The 22,962-nt window shown below is 33.1% G+C and overlaps 1 protein-coding gene across 5 annotated transcripts; it reads right to left on the bottom strand.

Annotated features, from left to right (window-relative positions):
* Positions 1–11,297: 11,297 nt before the first annotated feature.
* LOC145104893 (uncharacterized) lies at positions 11,298–20,557 on the bottom strand. 5 transcript variants are annotated; one of them, XR_013707187.1, is made up of 5 exons: positions 19,178–20,557; positions 18,150–19,103; positions 16,789–17,724; positions 12,683–12,748; positions 11,298–11,899 (listed from the first exon to the last, which is right to left on the bottom strand). XR_013707187.1 is itself a non-coding variant. In XM_079042057.1 (5 exons), the coding sequence occupies exons 1-4, from the start codon at positions 20,108–20,110 to the stop codon at positions 12,734–12,736; spliced, it is 2,838 nt and encodes a 945-aa protein (XP_078898183.1). In that variant the 5' UTR covers positions 20,111–20,557; the 3' UTR covers positions 11,298–11,899; positions 12,696–12,733. The 5 variants fall into 5 exon arrangements, 3 of the variants coding, with proteins under 3 accessions (XP_078898183.1, XP_078898182.1, XP_078898181.1); XR_013707189.1 differs by having other exon boundaries at positions 11,298–11,427; XM_079042057.1 differs by having other exon boundaries at positions 12,696–12,748.
* Positions 20,558–22,962: the final 2,405 nt, after the last annotated feature.

The following is a 22,962-nucleotide window of genomic DNA, read 5'->3' as shown; positions in this document are numbered from 1 at the left end:
GAACTTGAATTTTTTTTTTTTTTCATTAAACCTTAATTAAACTCATAAGTTATGAAAAATCCAAGAGTTTTGAAAGGTTTCAAAACTTGTCCCTCAAGTTTTGGAATTTGTAAAGTTTTCACTTATGAATACTTTAATTCCAAGTTAAGCCCTTAGAATTTTAAAAGTTAAAATTCAACCCTTATACTTTATAATATTATAAGTTAATAATATTTATATATATGTATAAGAGTAAAGTCGTCTTACCATTAGTAGGCCTCATTCACGAAGCTGGTCTATAAGGGGGGTATAAGGTTACTGCCTATAAAATGGCAGTTTAATGGGTGTCCACTCTCACCCACCGCTTCCTTGACCGGTGGAGGGTCGTTAGCCGAACGGGTAGGACAAGGACTATAATTCTCCCTTCATTAAAATTATTAATGATAAATACTAAGTAACTAAACTCTTAATAATACCCAATCTTAGTTACTTAGGAAAATGTGAATTTGGTGCTAACCCATGAAATTACACTTTGCACTTTGCTTAAGTCAGTTAGTGGAGTGTGTGTCGTTAACCGGCACACTAGCTTGATTTAACAAGGTAGGCAAAGGGTAAGTTAATGTTTATCATAGTATCGGTGGAGCGTGTGTGGTTAACCGGCACATCAATTGAGGGGTAAATATTAAGGGTACCAAGTATATTTGCATGGTTATTCACACCTTGTTTTGTGATCCTCGGCATCCCAGTCACAAAACCTGAAGGGCACACTCGAGATTGAAACATGCCTTTGAAAAGTTCAATGAATCTCAAAAGAATCTAGGAGTTTCAAAACCAATTAAAACCTAATAATACATTTCGTTTATCTTGGTGGAAATTGGTGAATCGTCATTCACCTACCTTCAAATATTTTATAGCTTGGATTACGGCATCCCTCTTCCAAGTTATAAAATAGTTTGCTGGGTCCTAGCCTTAATATTTCATATTGGGTGTTATATTAAGGACTTTAGATCAACTATCTTGAATATCTCCCAAAAAGATGTCTGGTTCAGACATCTATGATCCTCCCAAATCTCTTGGAACTTCACTTCCTCCACCTCCTCCAATTATTCTCCCTAACCCACAAGTTCAAGGTCACTCAAGCCCTATTGGCAAGCAAGGTCTATGTGTGATCGCATCTTGGAGATGAAGTCACATATTGACAAGCCGGGAGAGTTGGGTGTCAAACTCTTGAGAAAGTTGGTGGTTGAATCACTTTCTAAGTCACATAGTGAATTCCTTTGGGACTACTATGAAACAGACTATGACATGACCCTTAATGATCTTATCTATTTGCTTGGTGCTGCTGAATCAGCAATAATTTGGAGCACTGGGAGAACAAATTTGATTAGTAGATCAACTTCCCAAACTACCATGGACATTGACAATGGTAACAATGGATATCTAGAAAAGCCTTCTCTTCCCAAGGAAAGGGATTGACCATAGTCAACTAGGTTGACCAAATGGTAAAGAGAAAGGCTAAGTCTGCGATAGTCCCATGTACCATTCCCAAAGAGTCCCTATGTTTCTCTTTCCAAAGGAAAGGGCATTGATTGCGAAGCAGCCTATTTACCTGAAAGATCATAAGGTTGATCAAGTCAAGAAGATTGACTCTACTTCAGGTAAAGTCCAATATCTAACTTTGTTAAGTTTCTATTCTGAGATTCTTGTTACATGATGTGACTGGGTCACATGTTGATGTTTTAAGAATCAAAGAAAAGTGAAGAAACTTAAAGGAAGTATATGTTGATTCTGATCGTGAAGATGGATCTCGATCGCATGGTGCTGTGATCAAAATTTTGAGCTGTTGCTTAGGAGTTATGATATATTGCTTAGGAATAGATAACAACAAAGTTTTTCATGTGCTTTTGCACTGTAAGGATAGTTTTTCCGCAAAGTTTTTAAAATAAAAGAAAAAAAAATTGATTTTATTTATTTTAAAATATCCTTACAATGGCATTTGTGAAAAGGAAAAAATTGTTGCTTATATGATTCCATTAATAGCAAGAGTGGAAATATGAATTTGATTCTTTCATTTGTGGTAGTGTCTAAATTTTCCAAAATAAGGAAAGATTCTCATCACCCAAGTTTCAGTTGGATAGAAACTTGGAATCATGCAAGTTGTATTGTATGATGAATGAGAACTTTCAAGCATTGGAAAATTAAGACTAATTACTTGTTCACATGGATGTGTGAGTCAAGTAAAGGACTAAGGGATCGAGTACACATTCTTGTGCACTGATCAAGCCCACCACAAATTTAACTTGAGTGACACATCTTAAAGAAGGTTTATAAACACTAGTGAAATGTAAGAGTAAAAGGTTTTCTACTCTTGTACATTTGAATTTGGTAAGTTGTGATGTTTTGGATAAAACAGAGACCAATTTAGGCCAATTGTGTTAAGTGTTTGTCTTGATTAGAATCCACACTATCTCTTGAATATTTGGCAAGAAAGTCTTATAGGTCAAGGAGACAGTGGGAGTCTAAAAGATCCTGAAAGGGTTTCAAGAAGTAATCAAGAATAAAACCTGTATTTCATCACTAGCACACAACTAGAGGTTTATAACCTATCGTGTTGACATTTCTGTGCCCATTCCAGTTAAGTTGGCTATATATATTTAAGTTCTACATGTTCTCAATTGTTTGCATAACTAGTTGGAAGCAATGGCAGGCCCTTGTGCTGCCAGGTGGCAAGAGGTTAAGATTGCACAAGTTCAATCCATATGAGTTAGGATTTGTCACTAACCTAGTCTTGTGATTATGGTTTGACAAATTCACATGGATAAGAACACATACACCATAAAATCTAAGTGTCATAAGGTTTCTCTCCGATTCATGAAAATGATGGTGAGGAAATTCTTTCACTAAGTAGATTTTAAGTAGATAGCAATTGTTATATTTGCAGTTCTCAAAGTCGTTAGTGAAGCGTGTGTGGTTAACCGGCACACTAACATGGACTTATGAGAAATGGCAAAGGTCTAAACAATTGAGACTATGATTACGGCATCCCTTTTCATAGTTCTGAAATTGTTTAGACACACATGCATGCTATCTAAGGAAAGGTGTATGATTTTGATAAAGTTTTATCAAAGCATCTCGTATCAGAAATCTGAACTTTGGTAAGAAAGTCAATAAAGTATTGATTTCTAGAAGTCCAGCTGATTTCTGAGTACATGTCAAAGCTAGTGAGAGCATAAGTGTTATGCTAATAATCATCATGTTAGTGGGAGCATTATAATTATTTTTAGTGTTGCAAGTTAGCAATGTTAATTATAGAAAACAAAAGTTTCAATTCGTGAGGCTGCAGGGATTGAAAAAGTTGTTTTGCTATAATTAAGGGAGAGGATATACTTCATTTCAGTTCTAAAGGCTTAGATTGAGACCTTAATCATCTTTAGTCAAGAATATATATATGAATTTCATGTTGGATTGGTTCAACTTAAGGAAATTCTATATATTGCGTTCTCAAAATTCGATTATGATTACGGCATCCCTCTTCATAGTCAAATTTTGAAAACATGGCAAATAAAAATATTGTAGCAAAAGACTGGTCTAGAATCATGTCTTTATGTGAGACATCATGAATCGTGTACCATTTGCTTTGGGTACAAGATTGATTGCATGTGCTATAATATTTGTCATTTCTAAATTTTTCCAAATGCCCAGAGGCATTAAGAAGGGAAAAGGTCTAGAATTGGATATGACTAAAATGATTAAGCAATTGTCGAGGACAATCTGAGGTTTACCAAAGATTGGTTGCTCAGGGACAGTTGGAAGTATAGTGCTAATTTTGGAAGGACCATATTGAAATATTCTGAAAAGAGGCATCTCTTGTTTAGAAGTGATAGTCAAAATGAGAATATGGAGTTGTCTCCATAGGTGGAAGTTATCTGTGTAAGATTAGAAAACTTAATGCAAGAAGCATGTCCAAAGCAATGTACTTTGAATATGAGACTTAGTTTCCATGGAGTTGATCTCCATTGGAATACCTTATAATGACTGTTGACAAGTCTTTGTGACTTTGTACATATTCATTACAGGAGGTTCAGTGCATATAAGTTTAAAATCTAAACAGATTTCGATAAATGATAGGAATTTGAAATTCTCACATTTTTCGATAAGGATTTGGGAGTGTGAAATTAGAATCATTGAAATTATGTTCAATTGGTTTATTTCACAAAGTAAGGATCATAGACAAACATAGAGTGCATACTTGGTGTATGGCAAAGCTATTGTTTAAGAAAAACATAGTGTACATGCTTGGAGCATGGGACAACTAGTGTTTTTAATTCAAGTATAAAGTTGATAAAACCGAAACAATGAATAATGAGTAATCAGTATGGTGATAAATAAAAGTGTTTATTTATATTCATAGGGTTTGATACCATATTTGATTCATTTATTCTTGTGTTTCACTTTGCATGTTTTGACTTCCAGAATAACTAAGTCGCTCTTCCTGAATGATTAAGTTATTCAAACCATCCACAGTCGGTCATATGTTGGAAGTAGATATGAATCAAGACTGTCATGGGTTGGTTTGTAGAGGTCCAAGTTGGTGGACAAAGTGGTGCTACAACACTCATGAGTGCTCATAAGTTCTGAGTATTGGATTCAACCCGCGCTCATTTGAATCACTTCATGGATTTTATCACGAGTGATCATGAGACGATAATATCTTATATTCTTCAAACCTAGAGATATGAGTTGTTACTATGAGTTGGTTATACATTGATTGCACGAAAACGCATTGGTAACTCGATGTTATAAAACGTGCCTTTGTGTATGATTCAACAAGTAGTAGAACAAGCCATATGAGTCGAAGTTAATCCATTCCTTTTACCTTCGGGATAAAAGCGATATCTGTGGGCCCCTCGATGATTTAGCGATGACACATGTGAGTACTTGGCCAAGCCAGGACTGATTTGATTTGTTCAATCAGTCAGTCATCATAAATCGAAAATCGGGAAACAACAAATGGACAGAGAGAATGATTATAATCCATGTCTCAGTCCATATGATATCTAGAATGGAGGAATATATGATCCCTTATCAAATGGACGCGTCATTGATTTGTTCAGAGTTCGACAGCGGCTTTAAGAGCTACGATTGCTAGTCAGGTTATGAAGTCGTACTTGAAATAATAGTTTTAGACTTATCCAAGTGGGAGACTGTTGGATTAGATGTCTAAGCCCATAACTATTATTGGTATGTACTTGACCCGAGAGTAGCATGGTCCATTTGGGTTGCATATCATCAGGACAATTTGTTAGGATGGACTTTTGAGAGAAGGTTATTTATGGTTTATTAATATATTATAAGTTATAATATATTAATATGAAATCATATGTTTTAATTAGTATTGATCAAGAATTAATTTGGAATTAATTTAGTGATCAAAAGAGACTAATTAAATCTATGGGGACTAATTATGATAATTAGTTATATTTATATGTGTTGGGCTTATGATCCATGTTGGACCAAGTTTATGTATGGATACATAAAGAGTTGGGCCACATGAACCATGGATCATAAAACCCATGGGTATGGATTATGGGTTATACCCATGACCCTTGGAATCCTACATATAAATAGGTTACTCCATAGCCAAAATCACCACTTCTTTTCTTAGAGAAATATGGAGGTGTTTTGGTGCATGGAATTCTCTCTCAAGAGCCACCTTTGTCCTAGGTGTGTTGTGATTCCATTTGAGGCATTTCATACTATTAGTGCTAAGCTCTTAAGGCCAAATACATCAAGACTTCAAGCCACATAAAAGGTATGTTTCCCTAACTAGTATATTATATGGTTTATGTCAAATGCATACTAGTTATAGGTTTAATGCCTTGGAAACCATTTGCATGTATAATAAAGAAAACATAGATCCAAGGTATTTAGGGTTGTATGTGCACCATAGGATGTTGTAGTATACTAAAACCCAACAGGTTTTGCAAGAAGAAGTTGATTCCAGCTTAGAAGAGGCCAAGGAGGTTGCATATTTGTGGATTTCAAGCAGAGGGCATCATCTTTGAGGTAGCATATCGACCCTCTTTCTGTTTTGTTAAAGAATCCATGGATCTAGGGTTTCCTATACCCTTTATTGGGTTGATTTGTTGGGAATATGGTCCATTATCATGTTTAGACTTCAGATCTGGACCCATAGTGGTCCAAAGAATGTTATCCATCTTGCTTTATGTTGAGTTATGGAAGAAATGGACTTAGGATGTTGTATTTGGGGCTATTTCATCAAGTAGAGTTATTTGGACATTGCATGAGTATCAAGATCGAACCTTTACGTGTTTATTGAGCTTGGTAAGGTCAGATCTATGGATTAGAGGAACAGATCTGACCTCAGAAGGTCATTTGAGTTTGAGCATGGCGGCAACTCGCCGTGTCCATAAGTGGACTCGACAAGTCGAGTCGAGGTTGCCCCGCGATTTGTGACAGGTGTAACCCGTCGAGTGGAATGATGACTAGACGAGTCAAGAGAGGCTGAAAGGATTCAGAGAACCCGCATGGACTCGCCGAGTCGCCCATGTGCACTCGACGAGTCGGGTCAAAGTTTGACCGTTGACTTTCGTTGACTTTAGGGTTTTGGTCAAGACTAATTCAGGAGAGTTCAGGGTAGGGTAGAATGGCCTTCTACCCAGTTTGTAGAGATGAGATCATGAGAGAATTCTGATCAGGATGTTATTTGAATAATAGGAGGAGGCTAAGTCGGGACGTCGAGCACGAGAGTTTATCCGACTTCATTGAGGTGAGTCTTCTCACTATATTGTACCTGGAAGGGTACTTATGTATGACCGGAAGGTCTTGTATGCTATATGCGATTATGTGATATGTGTGACCGGGAGGTCTTATATGATATGAGATGTATGTGCTATATGCGGTTAAGTGATATGTATATGATATGTATGTTATGAATGGTAAGGACCGGAAGGTTAAGATGATATGGGCCGGAAGGTCAAGGGGTTATGGACCGGAAGGTCGATGCGAGTAGGACCGGAAGGTCTACCGGGATTCGGGACGGAAGTCCCCTGAGACATATGGATCAGAAGATCCTACAGAGTCATGGCCTGGAAAGGCGTATGTGTAGTATGTGGTATTTTGGGGAACTCACTAAGCATTTATGCTTACAGTTGTTGTGTTATGTGTTTCAGGTACTAGCGAGGATCGCGGGAAGGCGCCGACATGATCCATACACACTCATAGAGATTATGTTGAGATTCTGGGAATTGTTTTCTTATGATAACATTGGATACATTATGTTTTGATATTGTTTTTGATGATTAAGAGTGCGATTTAAAAATGGAAAATTGTTTTGAAAATTTACGTTGTTACAGAGGTATAAAGCCTCTTTCCTCAAGTATGCTTAGATCTAGTGTAGTGATGTTTTGGACCATTTTGGTCCCAAGAATAGATCTTTATGGTTCAAATCTAAATCCTAGGCTTAGAGTTGCCATATTCAGTGCTAAATGAGTCCCTAAGGCAGAAATTTGACATCTTGGATGTCTTATTGGGTTCATGCATGAGTTACGATCACTTTTATGAAAATAGAATGCCATTTTGGAGTATGAGCTTATTAGGGTCATGTAAAGTCACCAAGTCAGTGACTTTATAGATTAAGACGTTGAAGAGGACTTGGATCTGTGATCATAGCCGTTGGAATAGAGTATTAAGTGCTTAATGGGAAAAATGACTTAACAGAGAAGTATGATGGGCGTACATGCAGGTACGCACAGCGTACACACCATGCAGCCTGTATGCTTAGCGTACAAAGGAGTACCCCCCGCGTACTCATCAGATATGGGCTTAGCATGTTTTCGGCCTCGGATTGGGCCATACATTGGATTTTGGTTCTTTGGGCCTTAGTGGGCCATCAGAAGTCAGATAATTTGGGCCAAGAATATGTTTGGGCTTAGGGTAAGGCCTACTAGAGGGATTGGGACCAATTTAGCAAATTGGGCCACTAGTCGGCTTGGGAAGCCTACCTAGTGTTGGGCCTTTTATATTATAATTTTGGGCTATGGACCAAGTTGGACTAGGGGTAAAATGGTTATTTTACCCAAAGGAGAATTATTGGTTTAGACTAATTGTTATTTTAGGTAATCGTAGCTCGGGGAGTTGAGAGATCAGCAGTTCGGGGATCTGACAGCTAGCAGCGAGAGGTTTATTCGCAGGATTCTACTATCAGCTTGTGAGGTGAGTTTTCTTCTGTAGGAACGGGTCTAAGGCACCAATGCCGGCCCGTTTATGTATGTTAGTGTATACCGGATTTAGATCTGATGTCGGGGTTAGCCCGATGTAGTTTATATGCTTCCAAATTACGTTCCGATGTCAGGCGAGACCCGAGGAAGGTTTATATGTATGTTCCCGAACTACGGCTCGATGTCGGGTGCTACCCGAGGAAGGAATGCATGTTTAGTTATACTTGTTGTCTTTGTGATACTTGTATGTGCCTGGTAGGGAGGTGAGTGTGGGCGGGGGCCCGTATCTCATCACTAGCTGAGTGTGGACGGGGTTCCATATCTCATTATTAGCAGAGCAAGTGCGGGGCCTTGAGACTAGCAGTTACAGTGTTGTGTTTGTCTGTTATGTACTAGTATTATGAATATATGTTTGTAAGTGTATAGCGGGCGGGGCCTGGTAGAAACAGATCTGTATACCGAGCGGGGCTCGATGCCAGGCGGGGCCTGATGTCGGATTCGTCTGATGCCGGGCAGGGCCCGATGTAGCGGTCTAGGCCAATGTATGTGGTTATGTGTATGGTATGTGGTAGTTTGGGGAGACTCACTAAGCTTCACGCTTACGGTTTTCAGTTTTGGTTTTAGGTACTTCTAGTAACAGAGGGAAGAGCTCGGGATGACTGCATTGCACACACCATGATGATTTAGCCTGGGATGATTACCCTAATGTTTTGATATGATACTGTGATAATGTTTTGAAATGCTTGACTTATATTTTGATGAAATGATTGATAACTATAGTTTATTAAGTGGTTTAAAACGAAATTCTTGGTCTAGAATTTTGGGATGTTTCATTAGACGTAGCAATTGTATTGCTACAACATTCATGGGTACTTAGAAATGGAGATTCAAGTATTGGATAAACCCACACTTTGAGAATTACTTCATGGATTATATCACAGGTAGTTCTAAGACGATAATATCTTATATTTTTAAAACAGAGATATATGAGTTGTATTTTACAAGTCGGTTGTGTATTGGTGTTGCGAAAACGCATCAGTAACATTATGTTATAAAATGCAGTGTCATGTATAATTTGGGGAGTAAAGGATACAAGAATATAAGTCAAAGTTTATTCGTTCATTTTGCTCTAACGGGAAAAGCGATATTTTTGGGTCCTCGGTGATTTGGTGTTGACTTATAATGTTGGGTCCAACTAGGACTAAATTGATATGTACAATTAGAAGTATTATGATGTCATTAGAGATAAGAAATCGGGAAACAAAACTTGGACAATGAGATTGATTCTAATCCATGTCTCATGTCTGTATGATATCTAGTAGAATGAAGGAATATTGGGTCACTTATCTTAGGACCAAATGTATGTTTAGTTCAGAGTTCGACAATTGCTATGGAAGCACTCTTTGTTGTCTGATTTAGAAGTTATACTAGTAATTGCAGTTATAGACTTTTCCAAGTGGGAGACTGTCTAAGCCAATAAATTAATTAATATATACTTGAATTATTAGCAAAGTCCTTTTAGGTTGCCCTCAAACCTAGTAATTGAATATGATGACTTTTAGAGAGAGAAACTGATTTATTAATTTATTATATGATTAATAAATTAATTAGAAATCAAAATAAATAATTTATTAATATATTATGAGAATAATATATTAATTAGAAATAGCATTATGTAAATATAAATTAATCGGAAATTAATTACAAATATCTTTGGGATTAACTGGAATAATTAAAAGTGTAAGGACTAAATGTGACAATGTTCAAAAGTTGAACATCGACCAATTCTAGAACCTCCCTACGAGGGGGACAAAATTCTAGAGGTTTATAAGGATTTTTTAGGCATGAAGGAAGTCTAGGAATCCTTAGAAAGCAAGGAAAGAGGATAAGACTTATCTAAGAAACTTGTTTTATCATAATTCCCTTAGTCACCTATATAAACCCTCCATGTGGTTCATATTTTCGGCCATCTATTATCATAAGCATAGCTGAAAAAATTTCATCTCCCCTGTCCTCTCTCTTTAAGTCTCCTTGTTGCTAGGGTCGGGCATGAACCATTAGAGGCACAAGATTTGTGGTGCTAGCTTCCAAATGACTACAAGAATGATTTTGTTTGATTATCTACTAGTATAATCAAAATGTATGTTTTTTAAACCCTTTTGTTATTTTCGAAAATACTAAGGTTCTTGTAGGGTTCTTGATGTTCAATTGGTTATTGCATTCAATAATGAAAACATAATCCTTTAGGTTGGATGCAAACTTAGTGTTTAAGTTTTTCCGCCAAAATATGATTTTTGTAACCTACAAATCTTATCAATTGTCACACGACGCCTCATGTTATTTGAAAACTTTATTTTTATGATAATGCAAAATTGTACAATAATCACTACATTTTTTTTCAAATGTGACGTCCTTATGTCATCAAAGAATGTAATTTCCAACATGCTTTATGTAAATTATTCATGATTTATGACCTTTATTTTTATTTTCCAAGCAAACGGCTGGAATAGGGTGATGGTCATGTCTAGCCCATAAAGGAACCATCCAATAGTGGGAGGACAGAATGAGAGGGCTATTCTCTCATGTAAAAACAAGCATGTATCTGTTGTAGTTTTAGTTTAGATAAATTATGGTTATAATATTATTTTTAATAATGACTTTTCACCTGAATCTTAACTTTTTTTTTTAATTTAATTTATTTTTTTCTTTGTTTTTTTAAGCATTGTAATTTGAAAATCCAATGATTTAACAAATAAAAACATTAATATAAACATGAATGTCTACCAAAAGGGTTAATAAAAACATCATAGGGTGCAAATGTTCTGCTGGACAATTGTTAATATCAACCTCCAAATAGATGATAGTTACATTAAACAATTTTTGAATGGAAACTAAGTTTTTTTTTTTTTTTTTTTGTATCAAATATCAAAAAAATATATACAAACAGAAATATATTATTTTGATAATTCAATACAACTTTATATCCAAAACTGAAGGTTATATCATAGCATATATGCTAGAAGTAGAGTTACATTTATGTAATTAGCCTTTCATATAATCTTTTTTCCAAGAAGAGAGTGCTCAAAATTCTGATAGTCAACATCTTGAATATCAAATTACAAAAATCGGGAACTCGATTTGCACCAAAATTAGTTTCTCATAAGTAACTCCCATTAGTAAACTCTCAATCAGAAAAAACAACTCTTTACTGATAAAAAAAAGAAAATGACTTAGTAGTGTAACTATGTTTCAAACCCATTCAAAAAAAAAATTATCCGGATTGTTCAAAAAATACATCCAAATAAGGCTTTGTATAAAAAACACCAACAAACTACACACTTGTTCAAATGTCACCTTATGGTAATTGTCATTTGTAGGTGAGGGACAAGATATTACCGATAAAATTTAATTAAGGGAAAATAACCAATTAATAAGAGTGACATGATAAAGCTTTCAGTTAAACTTACCATTCACTTGGGATAAACCCTGAATTTTTTTACAAGATTAGTCTTCGTTGTTGAAATCCAAATTAGATTACGATGTCCACAGACAGCCACAAGGGATTGCATCATCAAATATCTCTTGTGTCTTTGAAATGTGTGAGCTTGAGTTGGAGATCATCAATTTAATAGAAGAATAAGTCATTGAAGGAGAAGAAGTCGTGCGTTCATGAAGAAATTCTAAATTGATTTATAAAGAAGGAATATATCAATTAATATCATGTTACAAATTATTATGACATGTCACCAATAAACAGGAGCCGATTACCAGTGATTAACATTTGAACAAAACGTATAATTCGTTAGTGTTTTTTTGACAGAATTTACTTAGATGGTGTTTTTTGAACAAACCAAATTTGAATTGTGTTTTGTAAACGATTTTGAAAAATAATTATCTTCTAAGTCATTCCTTTTTTTTCTTAATTAATTTTTACCAGTAATGTCTTGCCCCTTACCCACAAATGTCGATTGCCATAAGGTGACATATGAACAAAGTGTAGTTCGTTAGTGTTTTTTTGTACAAAACCTTACTTAGGATGATATTTTTTGAATAGACCAAACTTGGATGATGTTTTTTGAACATTTTTAAAACATATCTACCCTCCTAAGTAAGAGAGTGTTTGGATAAATTAGTTTATAGCTTATTAGCTTATTGTTTATTAGTGGTGAGAGAAAGCAGCTTTTTACAAAGTGTTTGGAATAGAAATAAGCAATAAGCTATAAGCAAGGGGGCGGATGCTTTTTAAAATTAGCTTATTTAGCTTATCCCCACCGCAATAAGCTGATTTTTAGTGTTTCCTATCCAAACACTTAAACTTAGCTTATAGCGGTAGAGATAAGCAATAAGCTATAAGCTCCATCTTTTTTCCCTATCCAAACACCCTCTAATTTTCCGTTGATGTAAATGATTTCAAGCATCATATACGAGGTGGAAAGAAATGTATATTAGTAGCATAAGACGACCTTCGTCCCGAACCTGCCACAACAACGACAAGTCTTCTAGTTTTGATCTTTCTACACTTCATTTTCCTGAAATAAAGCAAAAAAAGTATCTCATCCCAACTGAAATAATTTATCACATTTGTTTAAACGGGAAATCTCCAGAAAAATCTCATTATTTTGGGAAAATATTTAATGGTAATAAAAAAAATTGAACATAAAAGTCCTAATTATTTAACTTTCTGAATAGAAAAGCCCAAGAAACTGACAAATTTATTCATTTTATCCCTTTTTGACCTGTTCAGCAGGTTATGAGACCAAATCGTTAATTTTTCCGAAATAATGATATTTTTCTGCAGATTTCGTCAAAATTTGTATATAATGTATAAAGATATTTTTTACATATTTATATCTATTTTTACGTATTTGTGTATCTTTTAAGTTTTTATATGTATATGTTTACGTATTTTTATGTATTTTAAATCTATAAATGTATTTTTTATGTATTTATATGTATTATAAAATATTTTATATTATTTTATGTATTTTTATTTGTTGTTTTTTTATGTATTACGTATTTATATGTATTTTTTATGTATTTATATATTTTTTAAAATTTTTTATATAGATGTTTATGTATTTTTTATGTATTTTAAATGTATAAACGTATTTTTAAGTATTTTACATATTTTTATGTGTTTTGTTATGTATTACATATTTATATGTATTTTTACGTATTTATGAAGTTTTTATATAGATGTTTATGTATTTTAAATGTATAACCGCATTATTTTTACGTATTTATGTATTTTTACATAGGTTCTCCTACCCATATATTTTAAACTTTTCCCATTCGCTTATCTTGAAATTAAACATCAAATTAAAAAACAAAATAATAATTTATGCACATACAAAAACTTCACCAATCTCATGTGGCCTCAAGGGAACCCAAAGTCTCATGTGGAGAAGATAAAGATGTGTGTGGTTGAAAATTTTTATTCCTTATGTCGTTATATGATTTTAAATCTTAAAAACTAATGGAACATCAAACATTTAACGATTTCATGTGAACTCATCGTATTATTTGGCCTTAATTTAGAACGTTGTTGCACATTCTGTATAAATAAAAACATTATTGTATATTTATATTCTTAGGATTAAACTTATATTTATTATTTTTTAAATAATTTTCTTAATAAATAGTGGTTCTCGATTAATTCACTGATTAATCTCCGCCTAATCGATTAGTACCTTAATCTCAATCCACCGATGTTTTTTACAACCTTGATATTAGGTAAAGAACCTTACAAAAGCTACCACATACTAAAATTCATTTCCATAAATTCGGAATTTGTAAGGGATACATATTTTGTTGGTAGTCGATAACATTTTCTCTATTTCTAACATCTCTAAGACCAGGGCCGGTCCGTTAATTTTGAGGGGCCTGTGCTAAAAGTAATAAATGGGCCCTTAATATAAGAAAAATGAGTAGTTATAAAAATCATCTCAAAAGGCATAAGGCAAGAGGTTCGAACCCTGAACCATGGTCCTTTTATAAATGAGCGTACGTGTACGTCTTTAGACCGGCTGAGCTACATGACATTTTGTTAAATTTTACGTAAATGTATTGGAAATGGATCAGTTAAAAAATTAAACATAAGGGAGTAGATGGGAATCGAACCCCCTAGCCATTTGGCAAGACACAACAAAAGGTGCCTCATAGAGCCACTTGAACTAGAAGTAGTTTATTAATTTCTTTGCGTAACATAATATATAATATATAATAACTATATAAATTAGCTAAAAAATAGACCCTATTTTTTTCAGGCCTTGTGCGGGTGCACACCTTGCACACCCTCAGGACCGGGCCTGTCTAAGACGGCCGCGTTCTACCTGAAGGCATAAATTATTATTTTGTTTTTTAATTCAATGTTTAATTTCAAGATAAGCGAACGAGAAAAGCTTAAAATATGTTAGTATGTAGGGAAACCATCTAGACATACTCGAAGAAGCCATGGGAATTAGATGAAATAGCGAATATGACTTGAAGTAAAAAATACATAAATACGTAAAAAATAATATAGTTATACCTTTAAAATACATAAAAAAAAATACATAAACATCTATATAAAAAACTTTAGAAAAATTACATAAATACTTAAAAATACATATAAATACATAATACATAGAAAAACACATAAAAAAATACTTAAAAATACATATAAATATGTAAAAAAAATATGTTTATATATTTAAAATACATAAAAATACATAAACATCTATATAAAAAACTTTAAAGAATACATAAATATATAAAAATACATATAAATACATAATACATAAAAAATAACACATAAAAATACATAAAAAATATATGAAATACTTAAAAATACATATAAATACGTAAAAAAATACGTTTATACATTTAAAATACATTAAAATACTTAAACATATACACATAAAAACTTAAAAAATACATAAATACGTAAAAATGGATATAAATATGTAAAAAAAAATACGTTTATATATTATATACAAATTTTGACGAAATCTACAAAAAAAGTTTCATTAATTCGGAAAAATTAACGATTGGCTCCTATGACCTGAACATGTGAAAAAGAGCTAAAATGAATAAATAAACCGATTTCTTGGGTTTTTCTATTAAAAAGGTAAATAGTTCGGACTTTTCTGTTAATTTTTATAGGACTTTATTAAAAAATTTCTCATAATATTAAGACTTTTTTAATCTAAGGGCTAAGATTGAATATATTTTTTTGTCATTGGGTTTAACCTCTTCATAGTTCATATCACATTTTTTTTCCCATTTCCGCATGCAGACATGGCAAGCCAGATGGAGTTATTTAAATTAAATAAGTTAGGATGACTTAATATTCGAAGGGGTACTTAAAGTTAATTGCTATTTGACCCATTCAATACATGACCAATTTTATACGACAAAGATGATTTTTAGTTTCATAAACAACTTCTTATTCCTAATAGATAGTTTAGGTCGGATTATTTTCTACATGTGATTACTAGATTTATAGATAAACAACTTCTGATTCCTAATAGATAGTTTAGGTCGGGTTATTTTTTATATGTGATCTCTAGATTTATAGATAAACAACTTCTGATTCCGAATAGATAGTTTAGGTCGGGTTATTTTCTATATGTGATTACTAGATTTATAGAACAATTTTTTTTTTTTGAAAATCAATATTTACTTGAGAACTTTTTTTTTCGGCCAAATGTTTTCACTACAAACACCACCACCACCATAGGCACAACACCTTAATCCCCTCGTCTGATGTAGCAGCTTGAAAACTTCAAGAAAACAATGTGTTTTGTAATGTGCATATGTGCACATTCAAATGTGTGTATATAAAAAAACAAAAAATATCTAAATTCATCACTTCATTATATGCTCAAAAATAAATTATATATTTTTTGGATTCACCGTTTGAATTCAGATTCACATTGTGAATCTGCATATTCACACTGTGACATTGATTAATATATATATATATATATATATATATATATATATATATATATATATATATATATATATATATATATTGGATTCACTGTGTGAATTCAGATTCACATTGTGAATCTGCACATTCACGCTGTGACATTGATTATGAAAGGATAAAAAATTATGAATTTCTATATTTTTAGTTTTTTTTTTTTTTTTTGATAAAAAATAAGTTCTAAAAGTTTAAAAAAAGATTGGTTCCTTGGTTGGAATTGGCCTAGATGAGGAGCTTAGTGTCCGTAGGTGGTGTTTGGAGTGAAAAATATTGGCTGGAAAAAAAATTCTCAAATTCGTAGGCAGATATTAGTTTTCAAAGTAACTTAACCTAGAACTATATTAGCTATATTTGTAACAGATATATATAATCGTGCAAAGTATACAAATAGTGGAAACCTCTTAAGAACGTCACCTGACATCATCTAATACAATGTACTTTTAATAACACTTAAAAAGCAGCATAACTTTTGAAAATCAATTTAGTCATCCGTTATAGTTCTAGATAGTTATCATAATTAATTGATGATCTATGTTAGTTTTTGTTGTTGCGTTCGAAAACAAAATTGTTTCAGAAAAATTAAAGAAAAATACTTACTTGAAAATCCATTGCATCCTCGATCCAGTCGATGATTCTATCCATGGTAGGGCGTTCCCCTGAGTTCAAGCTTATGCACCGATATGCAAGATCTTTGAATATATGAAAACTACGGTTATCAATTTCATCTCTTATAATCGGATCAATTAATTTCTGGGGTTCGTCCTTATAGTAGCGTCGTACCAAACGTATCAGAGATTGTGGGTCGTAAGCAAGTATTCCACTCAACGTCTCAAACAATACGACTCCAAATGAATACACGTCAGACTCTTTAGTGAGGACATTAGTTTCTCGATAAAGGGGATCTAGATAGAAATTGGTACCCGCAACTTTGGTATAGACTCCGGTATCTTGCTGGTTTCTATGGCCTTCTCTTGACAAACCAAAATCACAAATTTTGGCTTCCATTTTTTCATCTAACAATATATTTCCGCTCTTGACGTCTCGGTGTATTACCCTCTTGTCCTTACCTAGACCCCAATGAAGGTATTCGAGTCCTTTTGCTGCACCTAAGCAAATCTTGAGTCGTTGTGCCCATGTTAGGCGATTCCTCTTACTTGGGTCTCCAAGATGATGATCAAGGCTTCCATTGTGTGCGTATTTCGATACTATAATCATTTGATCACCTTCATCACAGTAACCGACGAAAGGGATGATGTTTCGGTGGTGGAACCTGGAAATCAAATTAACCTCGTTAAGGAACTCCTTCTTTCCTTGGTGACCTTCCGGATCGAGGCATTTAATGGCAACTTTGCAATTTTGCCAGAGTAAAGAGTGTTGTGCTTGGTAGACTTTACCATATCCACCACCTCCGATAGGAGTTTCTTGACTGAAGTCTTTGATGGCTAAGTTGATATCCTTCAGTGGAATTCGAAAAATTTCGAGGTTTTGATGTTGGCCTCTTTGTGTGGTTAAGGCACAAGATGCTTCATAGTTCTGTGAAGGAAAACAAAATCGAAACTTCTTAGAGACATTTCCTCCATCGGCGAAACGAGTACAAAAAGACCATAACTACCATTTCAATGCATACACCATTCCCTACAAAAAAATTTTCTTATTTTTTTTTTTAAATACTCAAAATCATCTAAGATGTATATGAAACGTTATAAAACAGGGTGGTGCTCAAGCCTAAAAGGGACATATGTTTATAAAATAATATGAGGGCCGGGGGGCAAGAACTGTTTTTGCAGTTTTGTGAGGCTAACTCATATCTGCAAAATACAGCAACAAGCCCGTTTTTTCCCTATAAGGGTTTTAAAAATTGACTTATCTTTACAAACTACTCCGTACTTAGTTCTATGTTTACATATAACTGGACTACCTTGAAAATATTTAAATGAAAAAAAAAAAAAAAAACTTACTTGAATATCCCGTGCCTCCTCAATTTGCTTGATGATCTTTTTCATTGTAGGCCGATCCTCTAACTTCAAACTAACGCATCGATACACAATCTTAATAAACGCACGGAAGGAATGCATATTAATTTGATCGCGTATAACAGGATCAATTAATATGTCGAGTCCTTCATGATAGTGGTGTCGGACCAAATGTATGAGTGTCTGTGGTTGGCCATCACCAATGGTCCTTCTTTTATAAGCTTCCGTCCCACTCAACATTTCTAGCATTACCACCCCAAATGAGTAAATGTCTGATTGTGTGTTGACGAGACCACTTTCATCATATATGGGATCTTGGTAATATCCATTCCGTGCACGAAGGTCATCATAAGCTTGTGGTTGATTTCGGTCTACTAATAGTGATACAGTAAAATTGCTTATTTTGGCTTGGAGATTTTCATCTAACAATATATTTGTCAATTGTATGTTTCTGTGAATGACTCTAGTGTCCTGCCAAAGACCCGAGTGAAGGTACTCAAGTCCTCTTGCTGCCCCTATGCAAATGTGCAGACGTTCTGTCCATGTTAGGCAATTGCTCTTATTGATTTCCGGTTTATAGAGATGGTGATGAACACTTCCGTTGATAGCGTAATCATAAATTGTAATCATCTCATTGGCTTCGTCACAATAACCAATAAAACCAATGACATTTTCATGGTGGAAACTTGAAACCAACTTAAGGTCATTACGAAAGTAATCCTTATTTTGGTCATTATCTTGATGAAAGCGTTTGATGGCAGCTGTGCGGTTTCCCCATCGTTTCGAAAGTTGTCCTTTGTAGACATTACCGGTCCCACCACCTACAGTATCCCTAAAGTTTTGGGTGGCCAAGACAATCTCCTCGAGTGGAATTACAAAGCTTTCAAGGCTTTGATGTTGTTGGCTTGATACAGTAATGGTTGAAGCAGCTTCATGGTTCTGGAATAGACGAATATGAAACTAAATTTCCTTCAAAAAACATATACTAGTATTTTTTTAATATAAAGACTTACTTGGATATCCAGCGCCTCCTGAATCCTTTTGACGACCATGTTCATTGTAGGGCGATCATTTAAATTCCAGCTAATACATTGATATGCAATATTCTTAAATACACGGAAAGAACGGAGGTTAATGTGACCTCGGATATGAGGATCAATTAAGTTGTCCAGTCCGTCATCATAGAAGCGTCGAACCAAACTTATGAGTCTTTGTTTCTGATTGTCACCAACGCTTCTTCTTTCATAAGCGAACATTCCAGTCAACACTTCAAACATCATAACCCCAAATGAGTAAATATCTGATTCTTTCCCGATATTGCCGCCTTCCTTGTAAAGCGGATCTGAGTAGAAATCGGTACCCACAATAATTATAGAATCAGCATCTACTGGCGGTTGATTTAGGTCGACTAATATTGATAGATTAAAACTAGAAATTTTTGCTTCCAGGTTAAAATCTAGCAAGATTTTTTGAGACTTCATGTTTCTGTGTAAGACGAAGCAGCCCTCTCCAAGACCCGAATGAAGGTAGTCGAGTCCTGTGGCTGCCCCTAGGCAGATGTTGAGGCGTTGTGCCCATGTTAGGGCACACTTTTTATCAGGGTCATCGAGTTGTTCCCAAAGACTTTGATTGTTAGCATATTCGGTGACAATAATCATCTCATTGGCTTCATCACAGTAGCCAATAAAGGGGATGATGTTTTCATGGTTTAATCTGGACATCAACTCAACCGAGTTAAGAAATTTAGGCTGTCCGAATAAATCATGAGGATATAAGCGTTTGAAAGCAGCTTTGCGGTTTTGCCAGCGTTCAGAGAGTTGTCCTCCAAAGATGACACTAGCTCCGCCACGTCCTATCTCAGTTTCGGAACTGAAGTTGTGGGTGGCCAAGACGATCTCCTCCAGTGGGATTAGATACTCTTCTAGGTTTATTCTTGAAGAAGACATTGTTTCGTGATATATCGTTCTTTCAAGATAAACAGAAAGAAGATGATTAGATCTGCGCTTGTATCATATACGATTGACCTGTTGGTTGTTTCATTTTCAGAATGTAAATCTGTTTATAAAAACTAAAGAAATACTAAAATTATCGTGGTTGTTAAAACCAAAATAATCTGGTAAAACAACTCAAGAATTAGTATATTTAACACTCCAATCGACCATCAGACAGATTAAAAATCAATCAAACTTCCACTAGTTAAAGATTTCCATCCAAAAAAAAAACTCACAAACTTCGACCAAAAAAAATACCAGGGCAGCCTCCAGGGCCAGTTTCTACCGAGTGGTACCAGTTTCCGGCGATTGGCCTGTTTGTATTTAATACTCCTTGGACGGGTAGATTAAAAGAGAAGAAAACGGAGTATTTTGGGTATGTTTGGTTGATTAGAGAGAGAGAGAAAGAGAAGGAAGACAAAGCCTCTTAAGAGCCTGAAACGTTGGAAAAACAGTCAACGGGGTCCAATCAATTTTTTTTTTTTTCCAAATATCAAATTCTTATTTATTTTCAGATATGGTTATTTTAATTTGATTTTTATTCTAAATGTAATTTTATGGTTTTGTTATTTTATTAAATTTTAAATAGTGTTGAAATGCAATAATAAATGCATATCAACTTTATTAATAATTTTTTTTTTTAATTTTAAAATTACTCAATTAAATATTCATTAATTTTATTTATTTATTTATCTAAACTATTTATTTAAATTAAAAAAAAACACTTTAATTTTTATAATTCAATATTTTCTTACTTTTCTTATAAACTTATACTTCTCAAATGTTTAGAATTTTATATTTAGTTTTTTCTTTTAAATATATTCATATAATACATGGGTCTCACATCTAGTTATGTGAATACACGTATATATCCTTTTAAAATCGATAAAATTGCAAAAATGATGCTTATGATATACTTTGGTGTTAATTTTTTAAAAAATAATAATTTCTCTCGTGAATCATTTCTACGACCAAATTATAAAATTCATTTATATATCTCTTTTTTTAATTTTATTTGATTAGTATACGCTAATTCTACTAATTTATTTTTATTGGACTATTTTTTATTGTATTATTATATATTAATAAATATTATTTTTAATATATAATATTTATATATTAATAAATATTATTTTATTGGATTATTAATTACATTTAGTTACTTATATTTTAAATTTATTTTAATAAATTATTTTTATAGGATTATTATATATTAATAAATATAATTTTAAATATATAATATTTATATATTAAAAAATATTATTTTATTAAATTATTAATTTATTTTAATTGTTTTTTTATTAGATTAATTCTTTTTATTGGATTATAACTTATTAATAGTTATTATTTTTAGTATATAGTATTTATATATTAATAAATATTATTTATTGAATTATTATTTTTAAATTTTTTTTAATTGTTTTCAATATTACTTTTAATCAACAAACTCAAAAACCAAATTAGCTCATATCTTCTAATTTATTTTAAATATTTGGAATATAATATATTTTGGATAACACCACCACCATCATCCAGTCCGACAATGGAAGGATGGATAAACATCAAAAATAAAAGATCACTTAGGGAAAATAATCTCAACTTATAGGGTCAAAAATCTTGTCACTTGAGTGGACCATAATACTACTTTTAATCAACAAACCAAATTATTATTTTTAAATTTTTTTTAATTGTTTTCAATATTACTTTTAATCAACAAACTCAAAAACCAAATTAGCTCATATCTTCTAATTTATTTTAAATATTTGGAATATAATATATTTTGGATAACACCACCACCATCATCCAGTCCGACAATGGAAGGATGGATAAACATCAAAAATAAAAGATCACTTAGGGAAAATAATCTCAACCTATAGGGTCAAAAATCTTGTCACTTGAGTGGACCACAATACTACTTTTAATCAACAAACCAAATTATTATTTTTAAATTTTTTTTAATTGTTTTCAATATTACTTTTAATCAACAAACTCAAAAACCAAATTAGCTCATATCTTCTAATTTATTTTAAATATTTGGAATATAATATATTTTGGATAACACCACCACCATCATCCAGTCCGACAATGGAAGGATGGATAAACATCAAAAATAAAAGATCACTTAGGGAAAATAATCTCAACCTATAGGGTCAAAAATCTTGTCACTTGAGTGGACCACAATATTGGCGATTGACCAGATCTATTCATGAAGGTGGAGGTACTGAAAAACAGATTAAGGATGTTTTAAAACTTTGATCCCAAAATTATGAAAATAATATTAGCAATGGTGAAAAGAAATTAGTGTTATTTTATTTTATTTTTATTTTTTATTTTTATTTTTATTTTATTTTCTAAAAAAATTAAAATTTTTAAAAAATGTTAGTTTGAATTTAATTTTTTAGATTTTATTTTATTTTAATTTTAATTTTAACTTTAATTTTTTAAGTTTTCAAAATGTTTTCATTTTTGATTAAATTGGATGTATTGGGTTTAGATTTGAGGCTATTGAGTTTGCAGCCCATGGGTTATGGGTCGGATATGGTATTGGGTATAAAAGGTTCGATTCATAGCTGAAAACCCTTCACCCTCACTTTTTCGTTTTCGGCCGCAAACCCCCTCTCAGTTTCTCTCGACTGTTCTTCGATCTAATCTCTGATTCACCATCTATTTGTTGTGTTCATCGGAAATTGACCCTTGATTCTTGTAGGTACATCAAAGACGACTCTCACCATGTTGATATTAACTTGAATCGATCGCGTTTTGAAAGATTATTAAAGAAAAAACGATTTTCGGCTTCGAATAGCGTT

This window comes from Lactuca virosa, chromosome 4 (genome assembly GCF_052849685.1).
Source record: "Lactuca virosa cultivar CGN04683 chromosome 4, Lactuca_virosa_CGN04683_v6, whole genome shotgun sequence".
NCBI lineage: Eukaryota > Viridiplantae > Streptophyta > Magnoliopsida > Asterales > Asteraceae > Lactuca > Lactuca virosa.
The sequence above is the reverse complement of the archived record's forward strand: the minus strand, read 5'-3'. Positions and strand labels throughout refer to the sequence as shown.

Excerpts from the sequence above, each read along its gene's own strand:
- LOC145104893 (XM_079042055.1), bottom strand. The coding sequence starts at position 20,110 with ATGTCTTCTTCAAGAATAAACCTAGAAGAGTATCTAATCCCACTGGAG. Across the intron at positions 19,104-19,177 it reads AGGAGGCGCTGGATATCCAA|AACCATGAAGCTGCTTCAAC; the intron begins GTAAGTCTTTAT and ends CGTCTATTCCAG. Across the intron at positions 17,725-18,149 it reads AGGAGGCACGGGATATTCAA|AACTATGAAGCATCTTGTGC; the intron begins GTAAGTTTTTTT and ends TTTCCTTCACAG.